This window comes from Schistocerca serialis, chromosome 2 (genome assembly GCF_023864345.2).
Source record: "Schistocerca serialis cubense isolate TAMUIC-IGC-003099 chromosome 2, iqSchSeri2.2, whole genome shotgun sequence".
Lineage (NCBI taxonomy): Eukaryota > Metazoa > Arthropoda > Insecta > Orthoptera > Acrididae > Schistocerca > Schistocerca serialis.
This window is the reverse complement of record NC_064639.1, coordinates 473231995-473252403: the sequence shown is the minus strand read 5'-3', so window position 1 is coordinate 473252403 and position 20409 is coordinate 473231995. Positions and strand designations below refer to the sequence as shown.

At 37.2% G+C, this 20409-nt stretch overlaps 1 protein-coding gene and 1 long non-coding RNA gene across 3 annotated transcripts in view; one reads left to right on the top strand and one right to left on the bottom strand.

Moving 5' to 3' along the window:
• Positions 1-1819, bottom strand: part of LOC126457387 (uncharacterized) — a 189622-nt gene extending 187803 nt beyond the window's left edge. Inside the window, exon 1 of the long non-coding RNA XR_007585463.1 lies at positions 1775-1819. This is a non-coding gene — a long non-coding RNA (uncharacterized LOC126457387). The remainder of the gene's footprint in view (positions 1-1774) is intronic.
• A 72-nt stretch (positions 1820-1891) lies between these two features.
• LOC126457383 (serine/threonine-protein kinase Pak) overlaps positions 1892-20409 on the top strand; it is a 139472-nt gene continuing 120954 nt past the window's right edge. For both annotated transcript variants that reach the window (XM_050093644.1, XM_050093643.1), the window contains exons 1-2: positions 1892-2345; positions 2443-2641. In XM_050093644.1, the coding sequence (XP_049949601.1) occupies positions 2290-2345; positions 2443-2641 (255 nt within the window). In that variant the 5' untranslated portion in view covers positions 1892-2289. The remainder of the gene's footprint in view (positions 2346-2442; positions 2642-20409) is intronic.

The window sequence follows — 20409 nt, the reverse complement described above, 5'->3', positions numbered from 1 at the left end:
GGAACCTTTGTGTTTTGCAGGCAAGTGCTCTACCACTTGCCCGTGAAAGGCAAAGGTCCCAAGTTCGGGTCTCGGTCCGGCACAAAGTTTTAATCTGCCAGGAAGTTTCATATCAGCGCACACTCCGCTGCAGAGTGAAAATCTCATTTTCTATCTATTTAAGGAGTTGGGCGTTCTGCCTACTGCTTCACAGTATACTTTTCCTTATGAAGTTTGTTGTAAATAATCCACTACTATGCAAAAGGAACAATGACTTGTCTTTAGCACAAAAAGGGGTGCACAATGCAGCAACAAAAATTTTTGATCACTTACCCAGTGATATAAAATATCTGACAGAAAAGTAAAACTTGAAAACAACTGAAAAAGGTCCTCCTTAACAACACCTGCAATTCTGCAGAAGAATTTCTATTATTGTCATGTTTAAAATGCTGGGTAGGGATTATATCTCATATCTGCACTTTAGACACTTACAAATGCTCAGTGTGCAACCATATTCAGATATTAATTTGTGATAAAATGTGAAATGAATTGTTCAACAGCATTATGATTAATTGTGCAAACTGATACATGAAAAATGGAAGTAGTTAACAAACTAACTACCAGCAACTCAATAATATAATATTAGTATAGATACCATATCAGATTTTGTATATATGGACAGCCACAATTCTCAAAATCAACACACACAGTAGAGGGTATAATAAACTACACAAATTAAATGGAATACTGGTAAGAAACTATGGCAAACAAATGATAAAAGTGATACAACTACAACTTCACAATGTCATTCCAGGCTGGCTGTCCTGTATAGAAGTTATTATATGGCTTCGGGAAAAAGATAAACACTCTCGAAAGCAATAATTAGCAGCTTTCAAACAACATTTTTATGATCGGTTCGCTAAGTGGCATAACTTTGAGATAAGTACAGAGCAAGTACCACACTCAAAACATATAAAAACAACGACATGTAGGGAACCTACACATCTTCAGATTTTCTTGCCTTGGAGAAGGTGAAAATATTCAAGTAAATTAATATTTCCAGAAGATGGAATGTAAGTACCGAAACCTACCTAGGTTACTAAACGAACAATAAATATTTTATAATTCGCACAGGATAGGCTTAAAAATCTTAATTATCATGGAAAAATTGTTGGTGACTGTTTATTACTTAGCAAATTTCCTTTACTTCGCCCCTATGGTCGTAAATTTTTATGTCATTAGACTACCGTTTCGGTCTATAATGACGATCTTCAGATCTGTTTTACAAAAAACATGTCCTAATACTACACTGGAGTCACAGAAGCATATTAGGACATGTTTTTATAAAACAGATCTGAAGATGTCTGATGAGATAAAAATTTGTGACCATAGATGCGAAGTGAAGGAAATTCATTCAACTTTCGGGTCACTGTTCAATTCGCGACCACGTCGCAGCTTATATGACTTAAGAAATTTACAGGTTGTCACTTTTCTAGTGATTCTTAAATTCCCTAATGTGTCAATGAACAAGCAATCAATCGAAGAAAAGCGTAGTGTTTGCATTGCGTAGTAGTACGTTTCACTTGTTTATTTATTTATTCATCGACGGAAAACCTCACAATCGTACAGTATTTGTCACGTAATAGAAGAATTAATGAAAGTCATCCAAGACTAAAACGTCCAACTGCATTGTATCGTTTGCTGATAAATCGGTTTTTAGATCTATATGATTGACTGTTTGTGTTAAGAAAAAATCATGCCGTTCGATTGCACTCGGAAAGCTACTAATACCCACCTTCTTGAAGTCCATTGTAAATGTGAACGTATAAGCGTGATTTTGTCACGACCGAATTTAGTTGGTAGACTTGAAGTGAGCAAAGGTACGTCTTGTCAGCACTTCGATCTACAGCATCTTTGTTTTGAAGGGGGTAGGGTGATGGCGGCTGCAAGGATTGTGTGGGAACAAGTGAAATAACTGACGTCTGACGCATGGTGTTTGTGTGGGTGGAACTTGGGAGTTGGTGTTTACCTCGGACATTACCTTCGTGACATTCACTGATTAAGTGTTCGAGGCGGAGGCTCTGTAACCATGCTGACTGCTCGCGCACGTCAATTCCTATCCAAAATATTCATCTGTGGTGTTCAGTTCACTTGTGATTGAGTGCAATAACGAATGATATAAGGTGACTGTGTTTTTTGCAGTCTTCCAAACGACACAGTGAATCTATAGCATCTTGCACGGACTCTAGAAGTGGCGGTCTTTAGCCTGGGGGAAACTGATTTTGACTCACTGATAATTAAACTGGTAAAATGTCAGACGACGAGGATAAGCCACCAGCACCTCCTGTTAGACTGACAAGCAATAGGTGAGTTATTTATGTAGAGCAATGTCAGTAAATATGTAGATGAGATCATTAATACAGCAATTGACAAGTACATGATGATTTCTTACGGTATTTTTAGGGGCGATTCCACTCCGAATTTACCGGTAGATATGCGACCCCTTCCGAAAGAACCAGACTCTGAAGACAGGAAGAAAAAAATGTTGAAAGGAAAGATCAAGCAAAAAGCTAAGGAAAACGAGAAACCTAATATCTCATACCCAACGAACTTTGAACATACAGTGCATGTGGGATTTGATGCAGTTACAGGCGAGTTTACGGTAAGTTTAGCATAAACTTTCGATTTGGAATGTTTATTCTGTAATTTCGTGATATCTGTAGTGCTTTCGATGTTGACAGTTGCCATACAATTGCACTTTAGGTGCTGGCAAGTATTGCTTAGTTAGATGAAGAGACTGTCAGTGAGCTGGTATATTGCTAGTAAGTTAATTTTTGTGTGTTTGTTTACTTCGACAATTGAAGTGAATTATTGTTTGTCGATGGAACGAGTATGTTTGAGTCCAGTATATTTTACTGAAGGCTTTACTCTCACTGTTTCAAAGACATATCTGCCACTGGTGGCAATCTGCCTGCTTATACACAGTTTCAGTTATTATTGTTGCCCTTTTCTATGTAATATGATATGATTAAAGCAAATGGAATCGTCACTGTAGTAGATAACGGGAGGGGGTCCACTTTTTAGTTACTTTGACATATGCAATCCATTTTTCTTGTATGGAGGCTGACAAAAAAAGTTAACATTTCACTAAAGTCATTTTGTGACAAATGGCACCGTGTATAGAAGAATAGCTTTTGTTTAGAGTATAGCAGTTGTCAGGAAGTACATCATCTGTATATAATCACCATACCAGTAAAAACATTGGCAGTAAATACTGTCTTTCTAAACACATTAGTTACTTTCATTCTAGTTCTCATCTTTCCACTATGGTACTATCTGCAGAAAATACTGATTTTTGGCATACTTGGTACGACATGGCCTGTAGTTTGGCCATAACATTCTGTTGCAGAATTTGCCATCAGACGTTTGAACACACTTATTGCTGTCAGTTTTCATTGTTGTCTTTCTTATTCTGATTGTGTCATAAGATTGAATTCTGATGAGAACTAATATGTTTGATAAACGCAGAGAGGAGAGAATCTTGACTGTAAATGGTGATTGTAACTTATATAATGTATTAAGCAGGTTCCATTGCAATGCAAGAAGACAACTTACGTGCAGTAAGGAGGACAAAAAAAAAATTCACAAGTCTACTGTTTACACACAAATAGAAAAGTTTAATCAGAAATATGATTAACTCTAACTGAGGCCTAATTGTAGATTTCTGGACCTGCACTCGAGAGGTGGTGTTCTATCCTGTCCAGTCATTGTGACTTTGGGTTTCCATGGTATTCCTAAGTTGGTAAAGCCATTTATGACTTTCTGCCCTGAGCTCACCTAATCCTATCCTACTTTGCATACTGTTGTGCGGGAAAAATAACTAAATAGATTCACACTGTGTGTTGTGTAATATTTGTGTGCCACTGATATATATGCCTACATTGCATAATAAATCTGGACGTACTAGATTCATGAATGTGTTAATATAGGGGACATTCAAATGAAAACCAGACAGGTGAAGGAAAAAAAAAGTAAAGTGTTCATTATTTCAAAAGTAATTATGATATCCGTTAATACATTTAGCCTACTGTGAAACAAGACAGCCAAGGTTTTGCAATTGCCTAGGGAACCGTGATTGTACTCGGGCATATTCCTCTTCATCTGAATCCAGTTGATACACACAAATGTCTTCCTTCAGGGCTCCAAAAATATGGATATTGCATGGGGATAGACTGGGATTATATGGAGGATGTGTAAGGGTTTCCCAGTGAATCTTCTGCAATATGATCCAAACAACCTTGGCAATAAATTGCATAAAATGTATTAACAGTTATAGCAGTTACTTTTGAAATATTAAACAGTGTACTTACTTTTTCCGAGCTGTCTCATTTTTCATTTAACTGCCCCTTGTACATAAAAATGGGAAGGAGCAGTGTGTGTGTGTGTGGGGGGGGGGGGGGGGGATTTAAGACTAAAAGTTGGAAGGTAGATTACCTGATGATTTAGGTTATCTGCCATTTATTAGTGTGAATTGAATAGTGCAGTTAAATTTCTGTTAGTGACAGTCTACCTTCCTTTAGTGTAGATATTGGTTTATAGCTGCCAAGCTCTGTTTAGTAAGTTTTCTTGTTTTGTCTCATGTGACAGTATCAGCAACAGTGTGACATGTCAGGAGTCTGAGTTGCTTTAAGATGCTCATTTCTTCTGAGATAATTTTTGTTCCTACAGCTGTATCAAAAAATTAAGGCCCTGACTGACTGTGACTTTCACTATCAGTAAGAACGTAAGTGGAGTTTCTGAGCATATAGCTCTGTATTTTTCTCCTCCTTTGAATACCATCTGCTTTTTTATGATAGAGGTATAACTAGATACTTATCCATAATTAAGAACTTTTTTATTCTGACATAATGAAAGATGAGCTATGAGATCAAAACTGAAAACTCAGGGGGATCTTTCTGGGAAGTGGATAGTGTGCGGCTGCCAAATACAATACTGAACGTAATTCATGAAAACCAGTTCCACAGTTTAGTTTCTGTAGAGCAACATCATCTCCGAGCCTATTGAAATATTGGCAGTAAGTAGGTAATTTGTACAATATCAAGGCTCTCTCGATTAATACAACTTCATTTAGTCATTTTATGTGTCACTGCATGCTGTTCTTGAAACTCTTAGGAGGGTAGAAAGAATGAAAAAGAGAATTTTGCTCTGAAGAGCAGTTAGGCCTAGCTTTTTTTATCATTATAACATGGATTAGCTAGAGCTGCTACAAATTACAGTAAAATAATATGTGGAGTATTTATGCTATTTCATTACTTGTCTGCTTAATTGAGAATGTATCGAAATTTAAAAGAAGCATCTGTTGGTATTTTCTTACACTGTTAATAGAGACAGGTGGTGAATATGATATTTGTGTCACTTATGTAATATTGTGTGTAGCATATACAGTGAATGACATGTTTAGATGTTTCAGAGGCATTTTCAGTTTTTATTGGCGTTTCCTTGTGAAACAGTATTGTGAACACTTTTGAGTCTTCTAGAATGTTGAGTGGGTGTAGAGCTGAGTTCCCTGTTCCTTTCTAATCTCGCAAGACAGCTTGTGTGGTGAAATCAGTTTATTTTTATCATTTACCTGTGTTGGTTTGACAGATGGTAATATGCAGATCATTAGCAGATAGAACCCTACATTATCTGTAAACTGGTAAATAACAAATACGTTTTTAAAGGCAGACTACAGTAAAGGAAAGTGCAGGACACGTCACTGATTCCTTATCAAGTTTGTAGATTTGTTTCTGGGAAAAGGGCTTTCAGTTGAATGTTTTATTTTATACATCAGCTGTTTTTTCCTCTTTCTATTCTCAGTTAATGGGTAAACATTATTCAACTAATATTTTTTCACTTAGAAGAAATGTTTTGCTTAGCAACAAATATATTACTGGTATAAGACTTTTCAATGTTATAGAATTTTTTCTGTACAGGACATAATGTTTTTGTTGTGTGTCAGAGTTTTCCTGGCTTACTTCTCATAAGATTTCTTTAATATTGCATTTTAAATGAAACAACAAGTTTACTGTTACCAGTCACCGTTTTATTTTTACTTTTTTTCCATGACGCATTGCATTTTAACTTGAGACAACCTGGAAAGATTTATCATCAGTTAAATTTGTCATGAAGGCCTGAATTATCATATAAAATGAGTGATGTGTTTCCAAAATTGGTGGCAGACAGAATTTTATAATGTGTGCTTTCATAATTAGTCTAACCAAAGTGGTAAATTGATGGAATGTTTTACTGTTTCATCTAAGTACATTTAATAAGCAACAGTAGTTGGAAGGTCCCTTCTTAAATTGGATTAGATTAAGTATTTGATTTCTTCTGCAGAAATTCTCAACTACTGCTTGAATTACTAATTTATTTGTGAAGCATTAAAACATTAACAGTAGTGTTCTTGGAATTTTGAGTTCTCTCCTGCGAGACCAACAGTAGTAACCTTCCCTTGTGTCCGGAAATGTATCTGTGAAGGTGTTTCACACTTCTGTTGCTGTCATACAACATCTCATTTGTAGTTAACTTGTTGGGAAAATTGTGCTTAAGCTTGACATGGAATATGAAACAAACATGTCGCCCTTGTTTAAGGCTGCATTGGGATTTTTTAAAAATTAATTTGCAGAAACTGGAGAGAAACAAAACATAACTGTACCCTAGTTTTAGCAAATATCTTCTCTTTTTTTTCCTAACATGTAATTGACAACGTTCTTTGAAACTCAATTGTTGTTTTAGTGAGGATAGAGCAATTCTGGAGCATGTAGTATTATTCTAATAAATTTTTAAAACTAGTAGGAACTTTTTTTTAATTACTTAAAATTCCCAGTTTTCCTAAGGAAAATGAAAGATAATAGTTACTTGAACCAGAATTCTGACTCTGCCATCCTTGCACTAACACCCCATCATGGGTTTTGTGGTTGACAGTATTGCTTCATTTGAAAGAAACTGCAGCATTCATCCAGTGAGCATAGATAAAAAGTAATTTTAGCTTAGATAACACTTCCTGAAGTGTTGAATACAAAAGTATTCAGTAGGTTCCATTTTCTATAGGCTTCCAGCCACCTGTAAACTGATTAAGTAGTTTTGGCTTGCAGGATCCAGTGGGAACTGATAAATTAATCAAATAAAAAGTAAAGTTGTTCTTGAAGAGCAAGTTTTCCTTTACACATGCAAATAATTACACCCAAAGGAACTTTTCAGAGTGATGGGCAGAGTTTGAGTGTCATAAAAAATTTCAGATTTTGTGTAATTTTAAGAGAGTGAAAGCAGTAACTTAAATACTTTCTAACTGAATAAGGAAAAAATTCCCATGTAGCAGACATCTCACCAACAAGAAAGTCACGTTCCCTCTCTCCATGGTATATGATACAAATGTATGGAATTTAATGACTTGCCTGGAAGCCCGGTTCACAAGAATTTTATCCCTCTCCCTCTTTGCTGGCAAAATACTGGTAATGGGACTTTTTCTTCTCATCAGGACATGAACCAGGTACCTCTAATTCATAGGTCAGAGCTGAAGAGGTTGCTTATTGATACTCTGTGCTTTTGGTGTACGACAGTTTAGTAAATGTAAATAAGGTGGTAATGAGGGAATTGAGAGAAAAACAGTATAAAAAAAAAGAATTATGAAATAAAGATACCAAAATATTTGAAACCCAAATGCAGAAGGAACATTCAGAACTTTTGCTGGAAAATGGAAAAGACAGGAAACAAGAAAGGCAGGTGTTGAAGAGAAATAAAAGTTGTTTTAAAGTCTGTGTTTGATAGGAAAATGAAATGAGAAAGGATTCAGAAGTGTTTATCCTGATAGGTAACTCTTGTATCAATGACATGTTTTGACATTGGGTGGGAGTGTAGTTTATGTTACTGGCAGGATCCATAGGCACTAGTGTACAGTGAGGTGAGAGGTAAGAGCTGTGGCAGATGAAAAGTAGAGGGTTCCAAAACCGATGCTATGGGAGTTGGATGGAAGAGATTGGTTACTGTGAGATATCTTTGGTATTGTTTTTCTCATTTCGTGACATTACTTCAGGATATTATTTATTGATTAGGAACTTGCTTGAATGGTTCTGTATGGAAGAACACTTTAGATAATTCTTTTAATCCAGTACAATTCCCTGATACAGAACATAAATACGCTCCCATATAGCCTGCCCAGCTGTGGATGGCGAATCTGCGATGATGGGAACTTCCTCACCCAGTAAGGTTTTCCGAGGCATGAGGGCCTTTACAGGAAGGTATTTCCCATGCCATATCCTCATAGACCTTTAACTCTCCTACCACCTCCAAGAATCATCTATCATCCTATCACCTACAAAGGAGTCCTCCGCCCCCCCCCCCCCTACCCCACCACCCTGGACTGGAACAGTTGAACCATATCTTATCTATTGTCATGCTCAGAAATGAGGGTCATCCCACCCAAGATCTTCCCACCTCTCATGAAGTAGTATTCTGATGCCCACCCAATCTATGCAACATACCACTCCTACTCCCAACTCCACGCCACCGAGTTCATCTCTGTGGGAGACCCTGGTGCAAGACATTCCCAATCAAAAAGTGGTTCAAATGGCTCTGAGCACTATGGGACTTAACATCTGAGGTCATCAGTCCCCTAGACACATAGAACTACTTAAACCTAACTAACCTAAGGACATGGCACACATCCATGCCCGAGGCAGGATTCGAACCTGCGACCGCAGCAATCGAGCGGTTCCCGACTGAAGCACCTAGAACCACTTGGCCACCGCGGCCGGCCATTCCCAATCCACCCACCCAATACATCCTACTCATTTTCTGTTACAGGCATATCCTACCCTATCAGAGGTAGTTCTACCTGTGAAAGCAGTGATGGCATATATGGTAAGACCGTGATAATGTGACACTTGGCAAACTGACAGGCCCGATAATCCGGCATGGAGCAAGGGGTCATACAAAATCTCAAATGCTGGTACAGAGAAATGTTTGTGCAAAAGCTGCTATGCTCAGATTCCAGTGTCGTAGTTCCAACAAAATATTAACACCAAAGACAAGTGAAAATTGCAATTTTACACAGTGTCTGGAAAAAAACTACGGCCTAAACTGTTTGCAGAAGCCAAGATGGGGAAGCATCGTAAATAATGAGGATGAGTCGACAACTGTTCGCTCTTAAATCCTGTAAATGATAAATTATCCATCCACCAATCAGTGTAGTGTGTTTTCAACAGAAGAAATTGATGAATGGATCGACATTGACAAAAATTTAGCTATTGAAGAAGAGATAACTGACCATGTGATTCTGCAAAGTGTTTTCAACCCACGGGAGGCACTAGAAACAGAATGAGAGCCATCAGCTCACATCCTTTGGGCTGAGGCTTCGGGAGCCTTAAAAAATTTTGTGAAATTCACCGAGAGTAGCTGACAATTGAATTCTTCTGTAGTAATGAATTGGCCCATCATATGACTTTTTTCTTCAAAATAGTGCTCAATCCAAGAAACAAGTCAACATTCCTGCAATGTTCCAGAGGACTCAGAAGAAATTTCAGCTATACCATCATTGGTGATACATATCTGACATGTTCCATGCCCTAGATAATGTGAGATATCTCTGCCAGTGATTCTATTTTAACTGCACCAATTCATTAGTAACAATTTTTGTTCATTACCTTGTTCTTGATCTTTTCAAAGCAGTGGTGCTTTTTTCATTTTGTAAATGGTGTACAAAATATTATTTGTGTATATCAAACTTTTCTGAAACTTTGAGCATCAAATTGTTTGGGTATAGCAGTACAGAGCTAGATTAATTGAATTTTGTTTTTTTTTGCAGAAAAGTAATACATGGTTGTAATTTTTATACTCTGTTTTTTTATCCTGTTCTACTTAGTGAATAACTATTACTTGTTTTTCTACATTAAAACTAGGTTCTGCAAATACTGATTTTTTTAAAACCAGGTTTCTAAAAATGACCTTGATAATCTGGCATATTCGATAATCCAATATTGACAGACCACAGAACATCAGGATTATCAAGGCCCTACTGTATTGTCTCTGCTGCAATCGCAGCACATCTTTTTATGTTGATATGACAACCAACAGCTGTCAGTCGAATGAGTGTCCTCTGCCAAACTGTGGCCAAGAACAAATTTGACAACCCAGTGTCACAACATTCTCGATTTCAAGGGCTGCTACACAGTGTAGGCCATGGATCCTTCCGCTCATGGCCAGCTTTTGAACTATGCAGATGGGAATTATCTTTGCAACACATTCCTCTCTCCCATAAACCTACTGGTCTCAGTGTCCATTAACTCATTGTCTCCACATCCTCTATACAACAGATTCCTCTTCCTCTGTCCTATCACCACATCCCATTGCATGTCATGTACATCTTGCACAACACTCCACAAGCTCCAGCACACCTGTGCATCACTTGCCTAGCCCGTGCATGTCTCATCCCTCCCTCCTGCATTCATAGCCAGCAGATATGCTGCTTCTGTCTGAGCCCCTAGTAACTACCCAATACAGGGAGCTCCACAGGTGTGTGTGTGTGTGTGTGTGTGTGTGTGTGTGTGTGTGTGTGTGTGTGTGTGCACACATTGTAGTTCAATGAAGGATGTATTCTGAAAGGTAGCAAGTTTGTGTTCTTTTTTGTGTGTGCCTATTGATGACTCAGTGCTTCTATTATTCAGTGAGTGGTCTCCTTTACTGCTAAATCATTTATAATCGACGATTGGGTTGACGTCTCCATTCCTGAAGATACTGTTCATCTTATCCTTTATTTTTCACGATTTCCTGCCCTTTCGCTTTTCGTAATAAAAACACCTAAAAGTTAGCGAATATTAACTTTAGTACATTGTGTTGGTTTGACATCTCTGCACAGATACTCCCACAAGTTTTTATTTTCATAGTGACATAAGGTGGCCCCACCCCATTAATCTGTGCAGTTTCTACCCCATCTTTGTCCAGTCTAAGCTGATAATTTATTTCTAATGAGCTCTTCTTTGTCTGGATGTTAAACCATAATCTTCCTTCCGGTTTATAGTGCCTTCAATGAGTTGCTTGATTTTTTTTGGAAGAAACCCTCCAATAGATAAAAATGAATTAAGTTTACCTTCCACGTCATTCATATTTTAAAAAATTGTTACCTACTTGACATGGATAAAAATAAACAGAGGAAATCTGGTTTAGCTAAATTAATCCATGCTAGTGGGAGTCTGTGGAAAAAAGACAGAGTACTATAGACTTGAAAGAAAATTGGCATCGTAACAAGATCCCTCAAATTAATGCAAGGTGGTGTGTAAGTAAATTGACAGTTTACGGGAACTAGCTGCCAGTTATGTTGTTGTGCGGTATAAGTTCAGCAAGACATAAGAAATTGCCTGAATAATCATGTGTCAAATAGTTCCGAGTCTTGAGAATAGGTACCACCTAATGTAGCATTTTAATCGAATAAGGTCTTAATTTTCATTTTCCCTGAGCCTTATGCTGGTTCTTTGTACTTAATACTCCATTAATTGAAAGCTCTTGTGGGCTTGACACACTTCTCCAAACAATCTGTCCAATTTAATCTAATTAACCTCTTGCAAAAAGGAGATGAATTATATATATTAACCAGATTGTATGGTGTAGTATATCGAATGTCAGAAATCAGAAAAATGAGGATAAAATATATTCTGTAACCCCAAGTACAAGTTTGTTTTAATATGTACTCTCAAACAATGGAAACTCAAGACAGGAATATCAGCAATGTAGGGAAAGACAGATTACTACTTGCCGTAAATAAGACACATCGACTTGCACACAGGCACAATTGAGACACTTTTGGCCAGAGACTTCATCAGTTAAAAAAAAAAAAAAAAAAAAGAAAAGAAAATGCGCGCACACACACACACACACACACACACACACACACACACACACACACACACGACCAGCAACTCCAGCATCTCGGGCCTGAGTCCAATCTGATGCCTTCCAGGTGTGTTTCTAATTTATGAAATTTTTGGGTGTCAGGCTGGACACCTGAGAATTCTATAAGGGATTTTTTTAATTTGGCATGTTTGTTTTTGTGTAATCAGATATTGAGTAGTTTCACAGGATCTGATTTCCAAGTTGATAGTCAGTACTAAGTTGTCACTGATCACCAACTGCTAAAGTTGTGAGTGTGTAAAGTTAATTGTTGTGTGATTTCATATATGACTTAAAAAAAATCTTTTTTTACTGAAATTCTTGCTTTTTAGTATTTGTATCTCTGAAGAACTCTTTAAAAGTATTTAGTTTCCATGGATTATGATGTTCCTGTAGTTCTGTCCTTTACCTCTGTCCATTTCATTACTCAGTGAGTCACCACACAGTACATGGTGATGTCTGTAAATTATTATTTGGCAACCTCAGTATGACACATAGGGAAGGAAAGAAATGTGGGTATACTGATGATTACATGCATCTGAAAATGCTTTTATTTCTTTGTTTCATTATTCAACTCATTGCATTGTTCATATGCTGGAGAAGGTAGTGTATTTATCGACCCATTTCTGATGTCAATTTTCCCCCACCTCAGAGTAATTTATCAAGTAATATGTGTTCTATTTGCTATAGCCTTCGCCTACTGTATACCTTAAACATTACAAATTTTAAAAAAATTCACAAATTGTGCAGTTATTTTACTTGATTTTTCTTAATCCCTTTTGTTAGGGAGATAAAGATTCTACACATGTACATAATTCTTCGGTTTATGTCCCTGTCCAAATATCTATATTTATCAGTAGGTTTTCCATGGCTTCCCTAAATCACTAAAGATGAATGTCAAGATGGTCCACTTGAAAGGACCATGGCTGATGTACTTCTCTATCTTTTTCTCTTATTGCCTTGAGCTCCATCTCTCATGATCTTATCACAACAGAATTTTAAATCTGCATCCCCCCCCCCCTCGTGTCCCCATCAGCTGTTCAGCTATTTGAAATACGCCACTGTGCAGTTTTCTTTGTGGCTTGTTTCACAAAGAAGTCACATATCAGTGTTCCAAGCCTTTTGATAGGTGTAACAGAGTTAGGCAGTTTAATATTTTAGTTATAGTTCATATATCAGGTTGGAGCATAAGTTCGTGATGTTTTTGTTTTACGTGTTGTATTCTGGTTGCTATGGATTTATTTTTCGGTTGTCATTTTCTATTTGTAATGCGCTGTTGCTATTTGACTTTACGTATTCCTAACCCAATAGTAATGAATCATCTGGTCTACTATGCACATTGCTATACTGTATTTGGTATTAGTATTGATATCTCTAGGCACTTTAGGATGTTATAACATTGTACTTAAGACAGACACCAGGATGGAAAAATTGCATTGTTTATTAATTTTTTTAATGTTACACAAATGATGTTTGACAGAGTTGTTAATGTGCAGGTTGAATTCAAACTGTCCATTAGCCTCTCTTTGAAATGTGCCTGAAGTACAAATATTTCTCATTACTACTCCCTTTTTGTAGTGACATTGTGGCAGTATTAATCTTTTCAGAAAAAAATGTCCTGTGCTCCTAATATGCATTGTCTAAGGCCTTTAGAAAAATGAGCATTGTTGGTTGGGGTGTGTGTGCAAAGTTATCTGTGACCTTTTAGATGTGGTAGACAACAAGCAGTAATGTATATGTCATGTCCCCCTGAACCATTATTGATTTCTGTAGAATACATAGAAATCAATAATGGTTCAGGGGGACATGACATATACATTACTGCTTGTTGTCTACCACATCTAAAAGGTCACAGATAACTTTGCACACACACCCCAACCAACAATGCTCATTTTTCTAAAGGCCTTAGACAATGCATATTAGGAGCACAGATTTCTATAGAACACATGTCTGAGGTAGGCAATGGCAAACCACCTCCACTAGGACCTTGCCTAGCAAGGCGGCGCGGGTCTATTGCGTTGCTCCCCTATGCTCTTTAAAGAAGTATGGGACTCATCATCATCATAGAACACATAGTTTAGTTGTAAAGATAATCTTCATCTTTGAACACACATTTGAGTCCATTGGCAGATTGAGGTGTATGGCTGGCAGGAGGAGTGGTGTGTGCTGCACTGTACTGCGTAACTCTATCTAAAATGGTATAACTATATGTTGAGTAATGACTGTGATATGAAGAAGACAATTGGCTACTTTTTGGTTGTGTATAGATAATAATTTTTTTTCAGCAACATAACTGTTTGTCGTCACCTATTTTCTTTACTTTATCACGGAAGTGGTCAGATGGAAGAAATGTGTTCCTTTTTGTCGGCTCAGTTATATGGGAGTTAAAGGAATTCAGAATTGCAGTAAAGTGTTGTCTGCCAGTCGTATAGAGTAGATACTACAACATGGCAGTTAGTCACAAATGTAAACTAATGAAAACTCAGACAGTCAGAGGGTAGAGGAGAGGTGTGAAGCAACATGCCCCATCTTTTTCTCATAGGGCTGGCAGCCTACACCCTTTTTCTGTCTTTGTGCAAAAGGAGAACTGACAAGCCCTTCTGATGTAGTGTGAGTCACACTTGAACATGGTGATGTACCAAGATTAGTATCTTGACTCATTTCAGAATAAGAGAAGAAAATAACAAGCAAAGCACAGCCCAAAGCAAAGTGAAGACAGAATTAATTTGATAATGGCTATCACACAGTCGCTTGCAGAGGCTGGCACTCTCATAAACGAGATAATCCAGGCTGCTTTGTACCACTCAAAACTGCCACTTTAAAGTGTTTGCCTAATAGTGCTAATTATAGGAAATATTAAGTCACTCCTAAGAGAACTGTGGGAGAGGAAATGAATGTCTTCTACTTTATTGTAACTGCCTTCCACTAACATTATTTGCTTTGTCTATAGCTGTACCCCGCAAATGGAAGACTATCTTGTCCTCCTCCCATGTTTCATTCAAATGGTGTGTGGCAAGAGTGACTGTTGATAGATCTCTGTATTAGCTTTAATTTCTGCGGTCATTCTGTGGGATGTATATGGGATGAAGTAATATGTTGCACACTTTCTTGGAACATATGCTCTTGAAACATCAACAGAAAACCTCTCTGTGATGCACTGTGTCTGTCTTATAGTGTAACCTTCCTAACACACTCAACTTATTAAACAATACCCTGACAAAATACCATTCAGTAACGGAATGGAACATATGGTAAGTATGTTCTATTATTATTTGTTGTATGTGTTCCAACCCCTGTCTCCCCTCTAGTTTTCATCCTTTCCAGCTCGCTTTAGTATCATGGGAATTATTCCCTGATATCTTAACATGCCCTACCATCTAGTCCCTCCATCTTGTCAGTGTTTTGTGTATGTTCCTTTCTCCAGCAATTCTGTGAGGAACCTCTTCATTCCTTACCAGTCCACCTAATGTGCAAAATGTAGCACCATATCTCAAAATTTGATTCTTATACAGTTTTCCCATGATCCGTGATCCACTACCACACAATCTACAAATGTGTATTCTCAATTTTTTTCCCCTCAAAATAAGTGCTACCCTGGGTACTAGTAGACTACTTTTGAACAAGAATGCCCTCTTTAGCTTTGTTTGTCCTCACAGAATACCACCTTTACTTCTTCCATAATGTGTTGTTTTGCTTCAAAGGTGGCAGAATTCTTGAACATAAAGTACTTTGAAGTCACCAATTTTAAGAATGCTGTTTATACATTTACTCATCTGATATTATAAGCCTTAATTAATAAAGTATTGCCAGTTGGTGTTTTTTGTGAACTTTCCAGGGTATTTGATTGTTGTAGATCATGTTACACTCTCGGGAAAAACCCACGTTTTATGGAACTGATGGCTTTATACACAACTTGGTAGAATTCTACTTAACAACCCAAATGCAGAATGTTATGCTAAATAATACACTGTTGGAGGGATAGAAAATTGCCATGATTGGAGAGAAATCACAAAGGAAGTTTTGCAGAATTCAATTTTGGCATTGTAACTGCATGTCACAGTACATGTATTCGTTAATGAAATTCTTCATAAATAATCCATCACAATTTGAGAAGAATGGTGATGTCAATATCTAGAATATGATCAGTTTCTCAGAAAAGACTTAGATACGCAGCAACAAAAAAAGTTTTGATCATTTGACCAATAACATAAAATATATGACAATATCAACGCAAGTTTTAAATCTAACCTAAAATCATTTCTCCAGGACTATTCTTTGTATTCCATGTACGAATTTCTATATAAAACTCGAGACCTGTCAAAAAACTGATTTTTAAGTGTAATTGCATGAGCAAGACTGAAAACTATATTCATAATGTTAACACTAATCATGTATACAAATCCTGTAAACTGACTCATTCTGCATGAAAAGAATTGTTCAAATGGTCTATCGAACATGTAACTAACTAGTAAATTTATCACTAATCTCATTTCTGTTTCTCCTCATTACTTCAGTCTTTCATGGGTACACTCTATATTCATATTGTATATTCATTAGACATGTTAATTCCCTTCAACATGGCCTGTACTTCTTCACTTCCACTGAGGGTTATAGTGTCACCAGCAAATCTCATGTTGTCCTCGTAAATATTGTGTATTACCTATCTTTCCTTAAAGATTACTCACATATTTCTCAGAATGTTAAAAACTTTGCACCATTTTACACTACCGACTGCTTTTTCCATTTCCATTTCCATTTCCAATTGCATCCCTTGTCAAGCTCAGTTATCTGCTTTTACCTTCACAAAAGCCACAATGATGATCAGGAGCAAAAATTCTTAGGATTTTTAGTTAGAGGGATTGGCAGTATTTTACCTTTTAGTTCATCGAATGCTTCTTGCATTTTTATCCTTAGTCATTTTTGCTTCATTCAGCTTTTATTTGTCAACTAGACTTTGACTTTATTTAAATATATGACTCTCTCTTTCATAGTACCTTTTGGCAGATCAAAACTGTGTATCAGTATGGGTCGGAAACCCTGATCGGCATGTTTCACAGTCAGTACTTTTCACGGAATGACCTATCCAAGTGTGGCTTATGATGAGATCTCATGGCTTTACTACTACTTTCCAAACTTGGCAGAAGTTCTCCAGCATTCTTGTGCAACCAGCACACCTGGAATAAAGCATATTGCAGAGAAATTGGAGGCTTCAGACACGGGAATTGTTCCCAAAATGAATCTCAGCTACAGAGTATGTACAGTTTTGAAACTTATTGGCAAATTAAAATGAATCCAGTATCACAGTCTCCATCTGCCTGTAAGTTTCGTTTGCAGAGAGATAGTTTCATTCTTGAAGCTTTGGAATTGTCGAGTAAACTTGATGACAAGGTATTTATGTACTTGAAAGGGAGATGTAGTCCATTTGTGGAACCTATGGAGCACCCCAGTTTACTTGGCATCAGCTAGATGCATGTTTGTTTCCTATTACATGATAGTTTACACTATCTTGCTGCCTCCTGCCATCTAAATAGGCATGATTCCAACAGTATGACTTTTCCCTAATTCCATAAGAGTTCAATTTGTTCTGCACTATGTTATGATATGCAGAGCTAAAAGCATTTGTTAAGTTGCAAAATATATGCTATAGTAATAATTTTAAATGGCAAAATCTTTTATTATTTCACACAGGAAGAAGTAAATTGCCATTTCATTGAATGGAAACATCTTCCAGTCGAGGTGATTCCATTGAAAAGTGTACATTTTGTTTCCTTTCATATCCGTGTCAAACCAGAGCTTGCACTCTTCCTCTTAGGGGTTTCCTAACCAATGAAATTTTACATGCTGATCTTCCTGTCCTGTTTAAAAGTTATAGTATCTGAAGTAAGTAGCGGCTCTACTGTAGCATGCTTTCTCAATTTCTGTTCTTTGTCTGCATTTCTTTTCTTGTCTACAGGTCATGCAATTGATCTATCTTGGTAAAAATTGACCATAAATTGTGTTTCCCATAATTAACTACTTGCATTTAAAACTAGGTGCACAATATTTAAAATTCAACTTTGTATACAGCCATAACTATTGCAATCCTTGCACTTCAGCAATTCATCAATTTCTTTGCTGTTTGTCTCTGAAAGACCAGAGTCCTGTGGTTCTCTTGTAAACCTATTTTATGAGAAGTAATAAGAGACACTATATGAGATACAATGTGGGATAGTGTACCCAGAGTTGATAAGGTTACCATCATACCTCATTCCCTTATCTTTTGTAATAACTTTTTTGAGCACCTTAAAGTATTGAATTTAATGACATGCTGCTAACTCATGATTGTGCTATAACCTTGTAACACAATTATTCCTTTCTTCTACATGTACCTTAGTGGAAATGAACCCTCATAAAATATTATAAACATTGCTGGGAATGTATTATAGTTATCGCTTTTGCTACACGCACTGTGCACATGTGCTGTTAATGGTTTTTCAGGGATTTTGCAACTGATTTTGATGCAGTGGGATAGTTGGCTATAAATGTGTGTTCTTCATATCAGTCTTAATACTGTCCTGTGCTCAGATCAGTGACTTGTGATCTGCTAATCCGTTAGTAACTCTTTTGCATTGAAAGAATCTACTAGTGAGATATCAGTGTAAATATCTATCACTGTTGTGTTTTTGTTGGTTCTTGTGTGGAACTTCAGTGGTAAGCAAATTGAAAGAGCAAGGGAGATATTCTACTTTTCTTTTTCCAAGAGAAAGTGCCAGAAAGTCTTGCAGAAGACTCGAAATACTACTGTGTTGTTATTTTGAATAAGAATTGCAATTAATGTTTTTTCAAGCTTGCTGAGAAATTTCCTGAAGTTAGAATAACATGTTCTTTTAAACTTAATCTTGCTAAGAACCCCATGAATAAGTGCTTTCAAAGTTTGTTGGAGCTTCCATGCACCTGCATTTTTTTAGGTTCTTTATCTCTCCAATATGACAGCTGAAGAAATCTAACTTTTGTATGCAGTAGAAAACTATTTGACCACATTCTTATCTAAGCAGATTTCCTGAGAACTACCAATCCCTCTCCTCTTTCCTCTCTCTTCTCAGTCTGTGACCATTGCCCGTCATTCTGTAACTTTACTGCTCTCTAGTAATTTGTTTGTGCAACACTGTTCAGTATCAAGAGAAGGCATTATTGAGGTCCCAGTTAAGCTCATGCCTCTGAAGCCATTATAATTTTTTCTCTTAATCAGCACCGAGCGAGGTGGCGCAGTGGTTAGCACACTGGACTCGCATTCTGGAGGATGACGGTTCAATCCCGCATCCGGTCATCCTGATTTAGGTTTCCCGTGATTTCCCTAGATCACTTCAGGCAAATGCCGGGATGGTTCCTTTGAAAGGGCACGGCTGATTTCCTTCCCCATCCTTCCCTAATTTGAGTTTGTGCTCCGTCTCTAATGACCTCGTTGTCGACGGGACGTTCAACACTAACTTCCTCCTCCTCCTCTCTTCGTCGTGTCAAACCAGAGCTTGCACTCTTCCTCTTAGGGGTTTCCTAACCAATGAAATTTTACATGCTGATCTTCCTGTCCTGTTTAAAAGTTATAGTATCTGAAGTAAGTAGCGGCTCTACTGTAGCATGCTTTCTCAATTTCTTTTACGTATGATGAACCTGAGAAAAAGGTGGCATATGGTGGCAGCTCTGCTATATATAACAAAGCTTTATGTTGCACAAAACACCTCTGGAGCTCTGAAGTCACTTAGAAATATAGTAGCTTTCTTTGAATCCCAGGATCTTCTATTCCTGAGCTACTTCATGTAGTTTCCTGATGACCTCGTGGTTTGTGCAGTGTGTGATAATGATAAACACTTGTGTACTGCGTAAGACAGTGTACTCAGATGCATAAAAATTTCTCTTTTCCAATTCCGCCATTCTGGTTACAGACACTGCCTTTGGTATGACGTATATATCGTTGGATAATAAGTGGAATACTGTTTCACAGAATATATTTTAACTTTGTCGCTAATGTATAGTGTACTCAAAATGTCTCCAACCCACCCTCCCTCCCAAGGACATAAACGATTTTGTAGAATTCATTTTATGTTTTCTCTTTTTCCATTTATTTTGCTACTAAGTGAGGTTGCTGAGTGATAAGATATTAGATTTGTATTTGAGTGTGTGATGGTTCAAATCCCCATCTGGCTATCCAAATTTAGATGTTGTGTGATTTCCCTAAATCGCTGGAGGTGAGTTCCAGGTTGGTTCCTTTGAAAGGAAAGTGTGATTTCCTGTGCTATCCTTTTCCGGCCTGAGCTTGTCTTTAATGACCTTCTCGTCAAGGAGATGCTAATACCTAGTCTTCCTCCTTTTTTGTATTGTATTTTTATGGTTTCCTTTATTAAATTCCTTCTATGTGATTTCTCTTGTTATTCTCCTATCAAAGCAACTCATCTTTGTCTCCTAACGTTTTTATTGCCGATTTCTTCTTTTGTTGCCTTTTTTCCCCTCACTTCTACAGTGTTGGACTAGCTT